This window comes from Chelonia mydas, chromosome 1 (genome assembly GCF_015237465.2).
Source record: "Chelonia mydas isolate rCheMyd1 chromosome 1, rCheMyd1.pri.v2, whole genome shotgun sequence".
Taxonomy (NCBI): Eukaryota; Metazoa; Chordata; order Testudines; family Cheloniidae; genus Chelonia; species Chelonia mydas.
In genome coordinates this window covers 310,156,667-310,175,714 of record NC_057849.1, presented here as the reverse complement: position 1 = coordinate 310,175,714, position 19,048 = coordinate 310,156,667, and the positions used below count along the sequence as shown (strand labels likewise).

The 19,048-nt window shown below is 42.2% G+C and overlaps 1 protein-coding gene across 7 annotated transcripts in view; it reads left to right on the top strand.

The window, feature by feature from the left end:
- Positions 1-19,048, top strand: part of MOV10L1 (Mov10 like RISC complex RNA helicase 1) — an 84,761-nt gene that overhangs the window by 30,787 nt on the left and 34,926 nt on the right. For all 7 annotated transcript variants that reach the window (XM_043550753.1, XM_037889043.2, XM_043550747.1 and 4 more), the window contains 10 exons: positions 2,953-3,130; positions 3,980-4,050; positions 4,455-4,546; positions 5,324-5,382; positions 6,108-6,223; positions 7,042-7,147; positions 10,573-10,751; positions 12,553-12,699; positions 17,434-17,555; positions 18,800-18,899. In XM_043550753.1, coding sequence (XP_043406688.1) covers positions 2,953-3,130; positions 3,980-4,050; positions 4,455-4,546; positions 5,324-5,382; positions 6,108-6,223; positions 7,042-7,147; positions 10,573-10,751; positions 12,553-12,699; positions 17,434-17,555; positions 18,800-18,899 — 1,170 coding nt within the window. The remainder of the gene's footprint in view (positions 1-2,952; positions 3,131-3,979; positions 4,051-4,454; positions 4,547-5,323; positions 5,383-6,107; positions 6,224-7,041; positions 7,148-10,572; positions 10,752-12,552; positions 12,700-17,433; positions 17,556-18,799; positions 18,900-19,048) is intronic.

The window sequence follows — 19,048 nt, the reverse complement described above, 5'->3', positions numbered from 1 at the left end:
TTCTCTCCCTCTCCCCTTCCTCCTCCCCCCCCCCCCCAGCACTAGTGGGGGTCTTGGGCCACCAACCCCCAGTACCCATGGTGCCCCTGCACTGCCTCCCGAAAGCCCCCGTTGCCCCCCCCCCCCCCCGCCCAAGTTTTAGTTAGGGGTATATAGTAAAAGTCATGGACAGGTCACAGGCCATGAATTTTTGTTTACTGCCTGTTACCTGTTCATGACTTTTACTAAAAATACCTGTGTCTAAAATGTAGCCTTAATAATGGTTATCATGTAGGTCTACAAAATCTAGTTACAAAGTAAGAGTCTGATCCTGGTAGATGCTCTCTTGACTTTAGTGGGAGTCAGTGTATTGCAGGCCCTGAACCAGAGAAGAAATTAGAAGGCCTAGGCAAGTGAGAATTTGAAAATGGTTGGGGAGTATATTAGAGTGCCATATGGAAAAGGCCATCTCAGATGCCAGAGCTGCAAAAGAACATGTTTCTTGAACTAGCAGTGTATGGTTGTGGGGAAGAACAGAGAGGAAGTAGGCACAGGATTAACAGGAATAGGTAGGAGGAGAAGGACAGGGTTTGTGAAGTAGGCTGGAGCAGCTCTAGAGAGTTTATTACTATACTGCTGTCTGGATAATACAGTGTTTCACAACTCATCAGTGTCCCAGCTCTTCCCCAAAATTCCCTGTGTCAAGGCCTGAGTCTAAATGGTTGGAGAAAGAGTTCACAGAAGATTTGAGGGGTTATTGGTTTTTTGGGAGGGGTGGAGGAATCCTCTCTCTGGTTTCTGGATTATTTTAAAGGACTGCTGTTCAACCAACATAACGTAAACCAGCAAACTCTCTGGTCACATTCCCTTTGTGCATATTGGTAATTTTTATAAACTCCAAACAGCTCTTTGTCTACAGAGCTCAAAGTCCTGGCTTCTGGTCAGCATGCCCTTGTGTCTCCTTCAGAATCACCCAGCTACCTTTTTATGGTCTAAGCGTAACTGCTTCAGCTCAGAGAGGGCTCTCACCTAGGACTCTGAAATCCCGATTGTGATTTAACAAAAAAACCTGTTGTCTGACTTGACAAATGGCTTCTGAAGGGTACAACTGAGGCATTGCAATAAGACACCAGGGCCATGAGACTGCTTCCAAGAAACTCCAAATGACCTGTATGCTCTGACGCATGCCAATCTTTCACAAGCCAAGAATGATCTCTGTATTTTAGCCTTGTGATAAGCCAGGGGTTCTCAAACTTCATTGCACCGCGACCCCCTTCTGACAACAAATATTATTGCATGACCCCAGGAGTGGGGACCAAAGCCCTGAGCCCCACCGCCCTGGGTGGGGGCCTGTAACCTGATCTTCGTCTTCCAGGGCCGGAGCCAAAGCCTGAGTCCCACCACCCAAGGATGAAGCTCTCAGAGTTTGGTTTTGGCCCAAGTGGTAGCGCTTGGGTTTTTACTTCGACCCTGAGCCCCAGCAAGTCTAATGCCGGTCCTGGCGACTCCATTAAAACAAAATCACGACCCACTTTGGGGGTCTCAACCCACAGTTTGAGAACCCCTGTGCTAAGCTAAATCTGCTGCTAAACATGTGGCACAGAATGCAGTGACGGTATTCGTTAATCTGCTAGTGCTGCTGCTTCTGCATTTCTGTTTTATTTGTGATTTGGGAAAAAGGTGAGAATCGCAGGGTAATCTGAATTTGAATCCTTCCTGCACTGTCCGAAATAGTTTAGGGCTCAAACAAGATTCTACCATTTCCAGCTATCCTAGGCTGCTCTCTCCACATCCTCTGTTGTTAAGTGTCATAAGTTGTTCCCTCTTGGAGTAATGTTTGACAGGGGGATTCTTTCAGCCAGTGTTCTTCCAGCTGTGCAATGGCATGACTGCCCTGGCAGCGTAAACGTGAGTAATGTTGGCCAGTTGAAAAATAAGTGGTCTAAAATAAGTCCCACGCTCTTTTCCCCTCGGAAGTTACAAGGAACTAGGGTAGCCTGAATGCTATTTGTCGTTGCTATTGTTTTTAAAAGCGTCTTTTGAACTGCATAAATCAGTAACATTTTTTTACCTTATCCATTTCCTATGAACCACTAGCTTCCCTGATACCAAGAACTACAGTTCCTTTGTCTACTTTTTAGTACCAGTACTGGATTTTGCTTTCTTCTTTTGAAAGAAAGGAGTTAAAAAAATGTTTTTGTTTGTATTTAACTCTTATTAAAATTATTTAATTAAGACCTTCTGACTCTTCCAGTAGTTCATTCTCTCTCTTATTTTCTCCTAGAAGTTCAGCGTGTTATTTTAGGGTGCAGGAGTCGGTATTTGGTTTTAGAAAAAAGGGTCTCTGAGAACTTTATGCTTACTTAAAGGTCAAATACGAAATCTTAGATATGTTTGGAACTACTAGTTTTCGTTACAAAATTAGTAGTGTGATCTAAATAAAATACAGCTAAAACCAGGGTACTTCTGTATTTACCCTTTAAGATGATTTTTAGAGACATCTCTCAGATTATAATGCAAAAAGTGTAGAAGTACGGTGGCTTAGATTTTTCAAAGGAACCAAAGGGAATTCTTGAACTTCAATGGGATATGGGTGCCTAACCAGCTTAGGCTCTTCTGAAAATCCGTGTTCACGTACATGAAAATGGTAAATTAAGACTGATGCTCTTCCAAAATTCCCATTATCACTTGCTACCTTTCATTAGTGGATAAGGCACTGAACTGGGAGACTTGAGTTATGTTTCCAGCTCTGCCACTAACTTCTCTGTGACGTTCGGCGAGTCATGTCATTCTGTGCCTCTGTTCTCCCATACCTTTGTCTGTTGTTGTCTACTTAGGGTGTACACCTTTTGGGGCAGGGACTGTGTCTTCATATGTATTTTGTATGGCTCCTAGCACAAGGGACTCAGATTTTTGTTGTGGCTTCTAGACACTATTGCAATACGCATAACTTACTTTTTTTTTAATTTTCAGCGACTGAATCTGTCTAACTATAAAGCAAACCTTTCTACCCTGCTGTGGCTTGAGGAGATCCATGCTGAAATGGAGATCAAAGAATTTAGCATGAGTGGAATCATTTTGAAAAAGAATGGAAACTTCTTGGTGCTGGAAGTGCCAGGGTTGGCAGAGGGAAGACCTTCCTTATATGCAGGTGATGGTTTACACTTAATAAAATTGTTAAAGCTGAATAGCAAGATGATCAATATTCTCAATCTACACAATAGAAATTGATGCATTTTATCTTTTTCCATGTTTTCTATTAAAAACATTTGAAGAGACAGGTATTAACCCTGGCACCTAGATAAATAGAACATTATGCCAATATATTTTATTACAGTGCCTCAGAATGTTTGATTTCTGGAGATGTTATGCTTTGAAGAGGCAGTGTATGTGTTTCTGTGTGCTTTCATGGCTTGTCCTGGTATAGGATTCTGATGTACAGTAATTGATTGGGTTTTACATAGAAAATGTACTGTACTGTTTAGTATTATACTAAATTAGAGAACATGTGAGAGGCTAAATGTAAAACCAGGTTAAAGGAGTTAACTTTTTGAGGTCAGAATTTTTGAAATCCGTTGCATTGTGTGGGATGTTGTTTCCAATAAATAGTGCCGAAACTGTGTTAGTCGCATACCACAGTAGGTGTCTTAGAAGTATTTCTCTCTCACTCTCTCACTCTCTCACTCTCTCACTCTCACACACACACACACACACACACACACACACACACACACACACACACACACACACACAACTAGGTATTCCAATTTTAAGAACATAAGACTAAATTGAGCTGAGGTGTGCACAGATGCATCATCTTCAGTGATGTCCCTTTGTTGGTGAGTTTGCAGGACCCTTGAAACTCATTAAGTTTCACTGTATTCCCCCCCCCCCCCACACACACACACACACCAGTGGGTAGTATTTCAGTGAGAATTTTCCAATATCTGGTAACAGTATTTTTATACTAAACATTGTATTTAACTTTTTTTAAAACTAGGTGACAAAGTGATATTAAAAAGTCAAGACTACTCTGAGCATATAATAGAGTACATTGCCTATGTTACTGAGGTGAGTGAGTTAGCTTTTCTGCTAAAAACAGTAGCCCACAAAACTAAGGGGAAACTGAGAGTTAAAGGAGTAATTGTTTATCTTTTGTGAACCTGGATTCATTTCAGTTACTCTCCCCCAAATTATTGATTCTACTTTATTTCATACTGTGTACTTGGAAGACAGAAGCTTTTGCTTCTTCTCAACACCAGAAATTTCACCCATTAAAAGCAAACTCTGTAAAACTCTTATATAGAAATTATATGGTAGATATTATCCATTTTTTGTTTTTAACTAGTATGAGCAAATGTTCCAGGAGATTTTTCAAACATAAGGGATCTGATCCTATGGAGTGCTGAGTGCCCTCAAATCCTACAGGACTAATAAACTGTCTTTTTTTTTTTTTTCCCCCCTCTTTAAAACAGATTCACGATGAAGATGTTATGCTGAGACTTAACCCAGAGTTTGAACAGGCTTACAACTCTGAACCCATGGATGTAGAATTTGCATTCAATAGGTATTTTTGTAGACTTTTAAAAAGCTGTATTTCACTGTCCTTTGTTATGTTAGTCTTATTACATGACCATTTGCTTAATTCTGAAAAGTTCACATGAAAGAAAAGGACAAACAAAATCTAAGAACTGGATAGTTCATTGCCTGGCATCTTCTGTACTCATTAATAACTCTGCAAAATGCTATCAAATCAGAAAGGGAGTGATTTACATTTTTACACCCATTCTTTTACATGTAAATGACTACTCTAGGAGCCAGGCAATGGAAAATTGGACTCTGTAATTGAAATAACTTTGTGGCATCAGAGCAGGACAAGAATGGCTGATATTGACTTCACTATATTATTTTTAGTATGCTGCCAACATCAAAACTTGCTTAGAAAGCATTATTTTCCCTAAAAATTCATCACTTCATCTTCCTTAATAAAAACGAGTTGGGTTTTTTGTTTTTTAAGGAAAAATATCTTCCTATCATGCTTATCTCTGAAATTCCAGGTAACTTATTTTGTCCTTTTAATGAGAAACACTTTTCATATTTTATCAATCTATCTATTTTAAAGTTTGGTGAAATATGCCTATAAAAGAAACTTGACCAAGTAATCCTTCAGCTAAATACCACATGAAAACAGGAATTGAGGGAAGATATACATGGTTATAGAGGCTTAATATTTCATTTCAGTCTTTGATATATAGCATTGATTCAGAGAGGAAATGAGTATTGCTGTATTCTATGAAAACTTTAGTTTTTAGTTTAATCCATACTATTGCTATTCTGTTGACAGGACTACCAGCAGGCGATGCCAGTTTGCAGTTGAACAAGGCATCTATCTGGGTGAAAAAGGTAACCTTCCAATAGCGTGAGGGCATTTTTCCTCCCCTTCAGAAAATACTGAGGTGAAGTTAATGTACTGTACTCTTTTGGTCAGATTTCAAAATGCAGTGTTTCACTGGGGCTTCTATTCATTCATCTAAAGTACCCCGTATCTTTGTTGAGAGAGGAGCAATTCTTTGTCACAGAGCAACCACTATGAAAACTGATTTTCTCTCTGTGGTGTCTCTACATGAGGAAAGCAGTTTGACTCCAATTAGAACTAACATATCTAATCAATTTCTAACTACTGGTGCCACTATGTTGTTTTGCACAATGTGAAAGAGTTCTGCAGGACTTCCTAGCTTGGGTAAATTGGGAAAAATGCAGGAGGAATATAGGGAAGATGCAGAATTCCCTTTTAACTTTTTACGTAATCCTCCTCTGTTAGAGTTAGCTAAATATAATGGCCTTTTTATCGAAAAGAGTTGCACATTTCTGATCAGCTCTACAGACTACAGAAATGTAAACATGGATTTCAGTTTTACCTTCCAGTTCCTCCCTCACCATACCTAGGGTTTTTACATCAAATTTTCATAAATTGGACACAGCTAATTCAAAGTGCAAGGAAAGAAGCTGATGATTCAGTTATAATTAAACACTGACAGTAAGTATCTTAATGTATCTATATTGATAGAGCCACGTAAAATGCATTTTCAAAAAAAAAAATTCTCTTTTTCCCTTCCTTAAACCCAAAGTGTTATTTCCAAATACTCTGGTTTTACAATCCCCACAAGTTGTCAAGACTTGGAATAATATGGGATGTCGTACTGTTGCTGCTGATCGTGAACAGTATACCAAGAAGAAAGATAAGGTAAATCTACTATAAATGTATTTCTTATAATCTTTTACACTTAAATGCCAACAGTTTGCTACTGCAGATATAGTCTTCGACAGGACCAGCACAATAGTGAATGCATTGTTATATCTGGTGTATTTATGATGTCTTCCTTCTGGTGGCAAAGATCTTGTTTCACAGTTCAGTGCTTTGAGTGGATCCATGATTTTGGTTTCTGAAAGGGAAACTGCTTATGAAATTACGAGTTCGGGTTGTCAGATTTGCTTTAAACTGGTTTTCGTAAGCTCCTTTTTAAAAAAAAAAAAAAAAAAGAAGAAGAAAAAAGATACTGGGCTGCAAATCATCCTGACTATAGGAGCCAATGAGAATTCTTATTGTGAGGCATAATTATGCTTCCTGATGCGATTGATCCAGCCTTGATGCGACTCCTGATTAAACACATCATAAAAAGAGGTGAATATTTCCTTAAAAATAGACAAAAAAGCACATATTGGCAGTTCTTATAGGAAAGAAAAACAGATAAACCAATGGTAACTTTTGAAAACTCATCCAGATCTGCAGAATATGTGTGCAATTAGCAACAGTGCTTTAAGATGTCATGAGTAACTTTTTTTTCTTTCGTTCAAATAAAAGGGGCCAGGATGTGAGGGTATTTGTCTGGGTTTTTCCTTTCCTCTTTGTCCTTCCCCACAGCTTTTTCTGTTGATATGCAGTTAAATGGGAGGAAGTGCTAAACATTTCTAACAGTCTTAAAAGCATTACAAAGAGAGAATAATTACAGCGTGCTTACGTTTGATTTTTTGTGTGTGTGTTTTCTGTAATGATCTTTTCAGAAAAAGAAAATGCAAAATGAGCAAACAAAATGCATGGTGCCAAAGGAGAGAAACATAGTGGCCATGCCTCGAATGGTGACTGTTGCTACACAGACAAGTAAACTGAGTATGTTTTAATGCTTTCTTTCCATCTTGTACTGATGTTTTGGATTTGAAAGTTGACTGGTAAACTGGTTTGGAGGATGGAGTGTGTGTGTGTGTATGTATGTATGTATGTAGTTTTTAAACAAACCAAAAAAACCACCCAGATCTTGGTACATTGAGGAAGTTCCAGAGGACTGGAAAAAAGCTAATGTTGGACTAATACTTAAAAAGGGTCAATAGGATGACCTAGGTAACTATAGGTTGCTTGGCCTAACATCTGTCCCAAGCAAAATCATAGAAAAGCTGTTATGGGACACAGTCACGAAAGAATTAAAGAATTATAAATGTAATTAATACCAATCAATATGGTTTTTATTGAAAATAGGTCTCATCAAACAAACTTGATATCATTTTAGATGAGATTACAAGGTTGGTTAATAAAGATAAGTGTTCATGTGAGATACTTGGATGTCTCTAAGGCCTTTGACTTAATGAGCACTATACAAAATCAATGTAGCCTTTATTAAATGAATTAAAAATTGGTTAACAAAGGATTGCAAATAAGAATAATTAACCATTAGAGGGTATTTCTAGTGGGATCCTGCAGGGATCTGTTCTTGGCCCAGTGCTAAGCTTTCTCAATACTCTATCAATGTGGAAAAAAATATAAAATCATTACTGATAGAATTTGCAGATGACACAGATTGGTGTAGTGGTAAATAGTAGAGCTGGCAAGCAATTAATCACGCTGTTAAGCAATAATAGAATACCATTAATTTAAATATTTGTGGATGTTTTCTACATTTTCAAATATATTGATTTCAATTACAGCACAGAATACAAAGTGCACAGTGCTCACTTTATATTTATTTTTATTACAAATATTTGCACTGTAAAAAAACAGTATTTTTCAATTCACCTCATACAAGTACTGTAGTGCAGTCACTTTATCATGAAAGTTGAACTTACAAATGTAGAATTATGTACAAAAAATAACTGCATTCAAAAATGAAACAATGGAAACTTTAGAACCTATGAGTCCACTCAGTCCTACTTCTTGTTCAGCCAATTGCTCAGACAAACATGCTTGTTTTCATTTGCAGGAGATAATGCTGCCTGCTTCTTGTTCACAATGTCACCTGAAAGTGAGAACAGGCGTTCGCATGGCACTGTTGTAGCCGGCATCACAAGGTATTTTTGTGCCAGATGTGCTAAAGATTCATATGTCCCTTCATGCTTCAACCACCATTCTAGAGGACATCCGTCCATGCTTATGACGGGTCTTGCTTGATAACAATCCAAAGTGGTGCAGACCGTGCATGGTCATTTTCATCATCTGAGTCAGATGCCACCAGCAAAAGGTTGATTTTCTTTTTTGGTGGTTCGGGTTCTGTAGTTTCCACATCGGTGTGTTGCTCTTTTAAGACTTCTGAAAGCATGCTCCACACCTTGGCCCTCTCAGATTTTGGAAGGCACTTCAGATTCGTAAACCTTGGGTTGAGTGCTATAGCTATCTTTAGAAATCTTACATTAGTACCTTCTTTGCGTTTGTCAAATCTGCGGTGAAGGTGTTCTTAAAATGAACATGTGCTGGGTGATCATCCGAGACTGCTATAACATGAAATATATGGCACAGTGCAGGTAAAACAGAGCAGGAGACATACAGTTCTCCGCAAAGGAGTTCAGTCACAAATTTAATTAACGCGTTATTTTTTTTAACGAGCGTCACCAGCATGGAAGCATGTTCTCTGCATAGTGGCTGAAGCATAAAAGGGCATATGAATGTTTAGCATATCTGGCATGTAAATACCTTGCTATGCCAGCTACAAAATTGCTACTCAAACTCTGATTCTCACTTTCAGGTGACATTGTAAATGAGAACCAGGCAGCATTACCTCCTGTAAATGTAAACAAATTTGGTTGTCTGAGCAATTGTCTGAATAAGAAGTAGGTCTGAGTGGACTTGTAGACTCTAAAGTTTTACAGTGTTTTGTTTTGGAGTGCAGTTATGTAACAAAAAAATCTATATTTGTAAATTGCACTTTCACGATAAAGAGATGGCACTACAGTACTTTGTATGAGGTGAATTGAAAAATACTATTTCTTTTGTTTATCATTTTTACAGTGCAAATATTTCTAATCAAAATAATAGAAAGTGTGCACTGTACACTTTGTATTCTGTGCTGTAATTGAAATCAATATATATGAAAATGTAGAAAAACATCCAAGAATATTTCATAAATTTCAATTGGTATTCTATGGTTTGACAGTACGATTAAAACGGCAATTAATCACGATTAATTTTTAATCACAATTAATTTTGAGTTAATCACGTGAGTTAACTGCTATTAATAGATCAGTTATCCAGAATGATCTAGATGATACCAATCATTTGGTAAGGTTGGATCATTTGCACACCATGTTAAGTGCAAAGTCATACATCTATCTAGAAGAAAAGACTGTAGGTCATACTTACAAGATGGTCGACTGAATCCTGGAATGCAGTGACACTGAAAAGGACTTAAGGGTCATGGTAGAAAGCCAACTGAATGTGAACTCGCAATGTGATGATATAGCTAAGAGGTGAATGTGATCCTTGGATGCATAAGTAGGGAAATATCAAGTTAGAAGTAGGGAAGAAGCATTACCTCGTTATACAGCATTACTAGAATGCTGTGTCCAGTTCTAGTGCCCACACTTCAAAAAGGATGTTGGAAAAATTTGGAAAAGGTTCAGAAAAGAGTTGCAAGGATGATTTGAGGTCTGGAATACATACCTTAGAATGAAAGTTTTAAGTACCTCAAATTAATTACTTTATCTGAGAGAAGGCTAAGAGGTTACTCGATCATAGTCTACTAGTACCTACATGATGAAGAAATTTCTTATAGATGACTCTTTAATGGGGAAAAAAACATAATGAGATCCAACAGTGGGAAGTTGAAGCTAGACAAATTCTCACTAGAAGTAAGGCACGTCTTTTAATGTTGAGGATAATTGATCATTGGAACAGCTTACTTAGGAATATGGCAGAATCTTCATCATGTGAAGTCTTTAAATCAAGACTTGAATGTCCTTCTTAGATATGTTGTAACGGTCAAACAGAAGTTATGTATGGGCTTGATGTAGAGCTCACTGGTGTGAGGTTCTTTGGCCTGCGTTATGCAGGAGGTAAGACTAGATGATTATTATGGTCCTTTCTGGCCTTAAAAATCTATGAATGGCCCTTTGCACGTTTGAAACTGAAGGCCTTGTTTTTCTATTTTAATTGTTATTGGGATTGGGAATTTAAAGAGTTGTCAGATACATTTTTAGCTATCACTATCTTTTTAAAATGATTATATTATAAAGTCTAGATCACATTAAATCAAAATCTGTTTAACTGAAATACTAATTTACAAAAAAAAACTCTCCTTGTGTATTTGTAATGCTTATCTGTTTTGAATATAGTCAATGGAATCATGACACCTGAACAGAGAGACTGTGAATTTTTCAATCCTGTGCTGAATGAGCATCAGAAATTAGCAGTGAAAAGGATACTTAGTGGTGAATGTCGTCCAACTCCTTATGTTCTCTTCGGACCACCGGGAACTGGAAAAACTGTAACAGTGATAGAAGCGATCTTACAGGTAATAGTGAACAACAAAGCAATAATCTCTGGAATTGCCATAGATACTTATCATAATCAAAACTAAAAATAGCTTTTAAAAAAACATGCTAACACTTAGAGGGTATTTCAGTTCAACTCTCTCCATGTGAAAATAAATCCAAGAGAAGATCTCTGTACAAGTTTGTGTTCATAAATCTTTTAACAACATATAGTCAGTTTTTTAATTCAGTATTTTTGTTTAAATACTATTCACTAGGGCAGGGGTCGGCAACCTTTCAGAAGTGGTGTGCCGAGTCTTCATTTATTCACTTTAAGGTTTCATGTGCTGGTAATACATTTTAATGTTTTTTAGAAGGTGTCTCTCTCTCTCTTTCTCTAAGCCTATATATTATATAACTAAACAATTGTTGTATTGTAAAATAAACAAGGTTTTCAAAATGTTTAAGAAGCTTCATTTAAAATTAAATTAAAATGTTGATCTTACGCTGCCGGCCGCTCAGGGGTTCCATCCCCTGGCTCCTGCCAGCCAGGATCCCAGCTGCTGGACCCGCTCAGCCCGCTGCCGGTCTGGGGTCCCGGCCCTGCCCACATACAGTGGGTACCTACCTTCTCCTTGGTTCTAGCCCATTCTCTTCCTCTCTCTCTGCACTGAGCTGAGGGCGGGAGTGCACTGAGCACAGGGCTGGGGGTGAAGGAGCAGGCTGGAGGTTGGGGTGTAGTGTCTGGCCAAGAGCTAGAATGAGGGAGGGGGCTCAGGGTTGGGGCAGGAGGTTTGGGTGTGGAGCACTTACCTGGGCAGCTCCCATTTGGTGGGAGGGGTGCAGGTGGGAATGTGGGGGGGAGGTGCAGGAGCTCCCATCTGATGCACAGGGTGGGGATGGGGATGTGGGGCGTGTGGGGGGGCTGGGGATGTGGGGGGGTGCAAGAGTCAGGGCAGAAGGCTGGGGGCATGTGGGGGGGGTGCAGGTGTCAGGGCATAAGGTGCGGGGAGCCTTGGTATGTGTGGAGGTGCCAGAGTCAGGGCTGGGGTCATGGGGGGGTGGGGTGAAGGAGTCAAGCAGAGGGCTGGGTGTGTGTGAGCGGGGGGTACAGGGCTCAGGGCAGGGGCCTTGGGAGTGTGCGGGGCTGCAGGGCTCAGGGAAGAGGGCTGGGTGTGTGTGGGGGGGAGTCAGGCAGAAGGCTGGGGTCCTCACGGCAGGGGGGCTGGAGGGGATATGCCCCGCTTCCCCAAGTCCCTGCTCCCGCTTCTTCTCTGCCTCCACCAGGAGCAGCGAGCACACTGACTCCGCTCCTCTCCCACCCCTTCCCCCTCCCTCGCAAGGGCCATCAGCTGATCGGCCAGCAGGGAGGGATGGTGGGGTAGGAACCCAGCACACTGTGGGAAGAGGCAGGGTAGCTGGCAGGACCAAGCTTCTGCCCCTTGCCCCCGTGGGAGGGGCGGGGAACGGAGAAGAGTGGGCCGGGCCGGATTTTTAATGGCATGCTGCTGCCTGCCAGGACCCCGGCTCACATGCCATCTTTGGCACGCGTGCCATAGGTTGCCGACCCCTGCATTAAGGCTTTAACCACCGCTTTAAAAGCACATACCCTGCATTCATGGTGTGTGTTTCAATCTGGTGATGGTGATTGAATTTCCAGTCTAGGGAAAGATGTTTCCTTGAGTTTTGACTGAACTGAAACATGACGAATGTAGAAACATGACGACGTAATTGTATTCTGAATTATATTAAATATTTGAACTATGTGCTTGCTTTATTTGTGATGAATGTAGCTTTTCCAAATGAAATGTTTTAAAAAGCTGCACTTTTTTTAAAATGCAGATACATTATACTTTACCAGACAGTCGAATTTTGGTCTGTGCACCATCCAACAGTGCAACGGATTTAGTTTGCTTACGACTGCATGATAGTAACCTCCTAAAACCAGGAGCTATGGTCAGAGTTAATGCTAGCTGCAGGTGTGAAGAGGTAAATTTTGTAAATCCTTTTTAATTAAAATATTAAAAAAAGGATGTATACTTTTAATCTTAAAATGTCAGTCTTAGGACTTTCCTTTGTTTATTAGACTCACTGAGGAAAATAGTATTTATATTTTTAGGGTTAAAAATAATTCACTAGATAGTCAATTGGGGAAAATACGTTAATTGTGGTAAATAGCTGGAATTTGTGCTAGAATTTGAGCCTAAACTTACTCATTGTGTAATGCTTTTTTTTTCTACAAGTAGGCCATTTATGTCAACGGGACTACTTCAAACAGTAAGATACTACTCAGTGTGGAAAAGGGTGATGGAATCTGCTCCATAATGCATTGAGTTGTATGTATGTAACTGTGACAGGGTTCCTCGGGTGCAACCTGGACCGTGGGACCACTGAGCCCTTTGTCCCACCAGCCTGGGGTATCCCTCTCACACTGATGTTGTTGTTAAGCCACAAACCTCTGACAGGCGCTACATTTACACAGCCATCCACAGGCAGGGATGCACCCAATCAGGGCCGTCCCGACCCATACGCAAAGTACGCAGCTGCATAGGGCACCAGCAGCTGCGTACTTTGACCTAAGCAGCTGCGTGCTGCTCCACTTCTACATGGCCTCTGCCTGTTTCCACCCCACCCCCACTCCAGCTAGCTCTTCCCCTGAAGATGGCTACAGGGGTCGGGCTCCCTGCACTCACCGATGGCAGTAAGTAGAGCGACCCGGCCCCAACCTGCTCCACTCCCCTGGCTCCCAGCCCTGCTGCTTGCGAGTGTGGAGGCGCAGTCCCCCCCAAGCGTAGGAGCCAGAGGAGCAGAGCAGGCTGGGGCCAGGTCACGCCGCTTCCCGCAGGAAGTAGCCAGCTTCCCCCCTGCAGAGGCCTGGAGCCAGCCCGCCCTCCCTCCCCCCCCCCTCCCCACAGTAGCCTGGGTCCCCACACAGCCCCCACCCCCGCAGGGGGGCGGCTGCTTAGGGCATCAAAATGGCTAGAGACGGCCCTGCCCCCGGCTGAGTTACATGAATGCTTTACCAGCCACTGATGAACCAACAATAGAGAGGCTCCCCCCAGCTCCTCCCCAGCCTTGCTGCACCTCAGAACTGTACTGTCTTGCTCTGGTCAGAAGCCTGATCAGTGTAAGTTCATTACCCAGTCCACCCCTCCCTCGATGTGGAGAGGATACACACTAGCCTTTGTAAACTGAGCTGAGATTTCCTGAGCACTTCAAAAAAAGCACACTGTTTTAGGTAAAATATTATTAACTACAGAAAGATAAATTTTAAATGAATATAAAGAGCAAGCATAGAGATCCAAATTGGATATTTAAGAAACAAAAATAAATTGCAGTCTGAGTTTTACACACTAAACAGGATTTGAATCAAGCAGTGTCTCACCCTGACAGATGGTGCAAGCAGGTTACAGATCCTCAGCAGGTAGGCTGGAACTCGTTTCCAGCCTGGGACCAGCCTCCTCAGTTCAAAGTCTTTATCCACCAGGCATTTCTTCTAGGTGTTGAGTTGAAGGGGGAGAGAGGTCCAGTAATGATGTCACTTCCCCTCTTTTATAGTTTCTTCCAGCTTGCTGCAAACATCTATGTTTGTGATGTAGGGGTCTGCTCCCATTGGTCAAGGAGTCTCCATTATTTACATGTTCTCTCTGAGAAGTCTCCATTGTATACAGTTCCTGGGATAGTGGATTCTTTCCTTGATGCGTGTTGATGAGCCATTAACTGCTGTCTGGTTAATCCATTGTTGTACCTGAAGGGCTGTTTGTGGGTGTTCCATCTTCAGAACATATTTCAGTAACACATACATATCAAAACTTCATAACCTCACATACAGTGATAGCACATACAATCCAACAGGATATTAATGTTCAACAGATCAAGACTTTTAAAATGGTACCTCAGAAGGCATACTTTGTATGAAACGTATCCTAATTATATGACAGTGGTGAATATGGGAGTTTCAGGGTGGCACTCTAAGGTACAGCATGTTCAGTGGTGGATTGCCCACAAGGCCCATGCCCAGGGGCCCTGCCTCCTGCTCCTCCTTTTCTACCCCCATTTCCCCGGCTAAGTTCCCTCTAAGCCGCACGGCAACCTACTAAGTGCTGCGCAGGCACTCAGGCTGCAGTGGGGAAAGATGCCTCTCCCCCAGCCCCAGACCTGCTGCGGCGGGGGAGGTGCCTCTCCCCACCAGCCCCGGATTAGCCGGGGCAGAGGCACCCCAACCCAGCCCTGGACCTGCTGCAGCTGGGGGAGAGGCACCTCTCCCCAGTCTGGTCCCAACCCAGCCCTGCTGCGACAGGGGGAAAGGCACCCCTTCTCCTCCCTCTTCCCTTCCCCTCCCCTCCCCCCCGGTGCTGCTGCAGGGAAAGAGCTGGGGGGAGTCCTCTCTTCCCACCATAGCCCTGGGGCAGCCTGCACCCCCAGCCGAAGCCCTCACCTCCCCGCAGCCCAGCCCTTTGACCCAGCCCTGAGACCCTCCTCCCCAGAGCCTGCACCTCCCTCTACCCCCGCACCTCCACATTCTGCCCCAGTCCTGAGCTTCCCTCCCCCTCGGCCCCACCCCCGCCACATGAATTTTATGTGCACCGATATGGAGGATGTGTTATTCTGCACCTGTGTGCGAAAAATTAGAGGGAACACTGCCCTCCAGGATCCCTCCACCCTGCTCTTCCTCTTCTCCTTGAGGCCTTGGGCAGGATGGAAGACAGACCCTGGGATAGGGTGAGCATATACCCCTTCGCCCCTCATCCCACGTGGAGCTGGTCCAAGCCCTTTTCCCCACCTCCTGTGCGTAGCTGGTCCAAGCCAGTAGTCCAAGTCCCCCTCTTGCCCCACGTAGGGCTGGCCTGAGCCCCACTGCTCACCACCTCCCCGAGCCCCTTTTTGGCAAAACTGGGCATTTGTCCCATTTGCTCTTGCCAACCAGTTTTGCCAAAAAAGTTGGGACATCCAGGACCAAAATGGGACATATGGTCACCTTAGGCTGGGGTCCCCAAACTTTTTCGGTCATGCTTCCGCCACCCACCCCCCCCCAACCACCCTGTCCCCTTGCAGGAGCTGGGGGCCAGAGGTGTGGCTGGGTGGTAGTCTCTCCCCACCCCCCCCCCCCCATGGGGGCTGTCCTGGGCCCTGCCATGCCCCCCACATATGTTCCTCTCTGCCCCCCTAGGAGGCTATGCCCCACAGTTTGGGGACAACTGCCCTAGGCTGAGGTAAGAGCTGCCCAGGGAGCCCAGAAAGCTGTGTGGATCCCTGGACCGTCCACTCTCCTTGGGTTGGGGACCGAGAACAGCCCCCAGCCCATGTCCCTGCCCCACAGGGCACACCACCCAGTGCAGGTAGAGGGTCCAGGGTTCCCCACAGTGGCCCAGGTACCTTGGGCAGCTCTTACCATGGCCCAGGTTCCAGCTAGGCCAGGGGGCAGGGTCGGGGCAGAGGTGAGGGGCCCAAATGTTCTTTGAGCCCAGGGCCCCAATAAAACTTAATCCGCCTCTTGAGAGTGTCACAGTAACATACACATCTATTTACTTATTTTAATAATCTCTTCGCTTACATTCAGAACACAGGAAAATCCATACCAGAACAGACTAATGGTCTATCTGCAGTAGTGGGTATCCTGGTTTGAGTTGTGACTTATATTGGATGCCTAAAATCCTGCACCTCACCATGCCCTAAAACAGAAGTAATGACAACCCTTGTCATCTTTGTCCTAAATAGTGATGCTGCTGATGATTTTTTTTTCCTGTATGAATTCTTCTTTTTAATTTTACTAAGTTTATTTGGTCAAATAATATGCAGCAGGAATTTTCCACTGTTCAATTATTCATTGCATTTTAAATACTTTTTTTTTTTTTTTGGGTTGGCACTGTTTTTTTGGGTTGGCACTGTGTAGTTTTCATTTTGTCTTTTTTAAGTTGGCTTTACTTTTTTTCCCCCACCCTTTAATGTTGTGTCCCTGTGTTCTTGTTTTGTGTCACAGAGCAATTGATCTTTTCTTTGACAGTCATTATTTTATGTTCATCTCTTCTTAGGGCTTGTCCTTACATGGAGGGGTAATGTGCCCTTTGAGGGTATTATTTCTGAAGGGCATTAATGTGTTGAGCATTAATTGATCCATGTGGACCCTGCTGGTATGCAGAAAAGGTTCCCTAGTGTGCTTTAATGTTGTGCTCACTAGGGAACCTTTAGTGCATATCAGCAGGGTCTACACAGACCAATTAATGCACTATACATTAGTGCACTTCAGAAATCACACCCCCCAAAAACACATTACACCACCATGTAGACAAGCCCTTATTGTTTTCCAGACTAATGAAGTCTAAATTTATTTACAAAGGGAGATATGGACTATCTTCACAGCCCTTTTTGACCATTTCTATTTGTGCTGTGTCCTGGTTGTACATATGTTAAGATTTGATCTTATAAAACTAAGAATAAAGAAAATACAGTGTTATTTTTTGTAATAAAAATGTGCTTTATTTTGTGCTGCTCCTCCTTGTTTGGGCAAACTCAGGACGAACTCCCCTCAAAGTGCATTGCTGGGTCCAATAAATACTTAAAGTACAGCTTCTAAAGTAAAATCTTATTAAAATATTTTTGTACAGTTTTAAATATTTAGTGGTTTTGAACTTCAAGCTGGCCTGTAGAATTTACACATCATGAGCTTGGTGTGTGGCAGTTTTATAAAAAATACTTGAGTAAATAAGTGTCTTCTGTTTGCAGACAGTCGGTGATACAGTAAAACTTTACTGCAAAGATGGTGAAGATATTTGGAAAGCATCACGGTTCAGGATAATAATTACCACATGTAGCAGTGCAGGAATGTTTTATCAAATAGGAGTAAGGTACTGTGGATGCATGTCATTAATAGCTTTGGACACTTGGGGCTATGAAATAAATATTTGGGGGTACTCTGCAAAGTAGTTTAATCTGTTTAAACCAGGCAACTGTTAACAAGTAGTAAAACATTGCATTCCCAGCTAAGCTTACAGCCATATTAAATTTTAGTTAGCCCTTCCAGCATAGTTGAACTACAAAATTATCTCAAACGACATTATTTTCAAAATACGTAATTTAAAGATCAAAATCCCATCAAAGTGAGAAGACTGTGTGGCACAAATATGGTTTTGGTTTTGTTTTTTTCCCCCCTCCCCTACAGCAGTGATTCTCTGGCAGTTATGTGTATTGCCAAGGACCAACTGTAATTGAAAGCATTTTAGGAGTTAACACTGTAGGTCATGCTGCACTTGGAAGTAAGAACATAAGAACTGTCATACTGGGTCAGACCAAACGTCCATCTAGCCCAGTATCCTGTCTTCCGACAGTGGTCAATGCCAAGTGCCCCAGAGGGAATGAACAGAACAGGTAATCATCAAGTGATCCGTTCCCTGTCGCTCATTCCCAGCTTCTGGCAAACAGAAACTAGGGACACCATCCCTGCCCATCCTGGCTTATAGCCATTGATGGACCTATCTTCCATGAATTTATCTAGTTCTTTTATTAACCCTGTTATAGTCTTGGCCTTCACAACATCATCACAGGTAGTGCTGATTGGGTCATTTTCAATTATTGCTGCTAAAGCACTTAGCTCCCTTGAAACCATGTGTGTGTCTGTTCTCCTTGCCGCTACCTGCACAACACATGCAATCCTGCTTAGCTTAGGAATTACTAGCATTGCTGTGCTGGAACACAACAGAGAACGTCAGCTCTAAACTAATGACATTCTCCAGCTTATATGGCAGGTGGGGGGCAAAGGGAGGGTGAGGAAAAGTGTCATTTCTATGTCAATTTAAATTTTCTATTCTGACCAAGTTAAAGAAAAAGATAGGAAATATTTCTGATATATATCTTTCAAAATATGTGACATCACAAATGGGGGCGAAGTTTACTAGGCTTTTGCTTTCTCCCCGGCAATATTATAAAGCTGTCAAGTGTTGAAATACCTCTCATGTTGAAGATGTGACTGCATATGGCACACATACTTGATCCTTGTAATTTTTTTTCAGAATTATTTGACCAGGTCAACCACAGGGTGGCAGAATATACTAACCCTAAAACAGCTGTCTGAAGTGATTTTATTTAACTCTAGGCTTGGGCATTTCACACATGTATTTGTGGATGAAGCAGGACAGGCAAGTGAACCAGAATGCTTGATTCCGCTTGGGTTGATTTCAGAAGTTAATGGACAGGTATGTATCTTAATATATGTATGGTTTTGTTGTTTTGTTTTTTTTAAAGGGTTTTAGGCTTGCTTTCTTCACTTCCAGTAACAGCTTCCTATTTCTAACGCGATCACTTCATGGCTAGTGATAGGATAAGTTGCTATTTCCAGGAAATG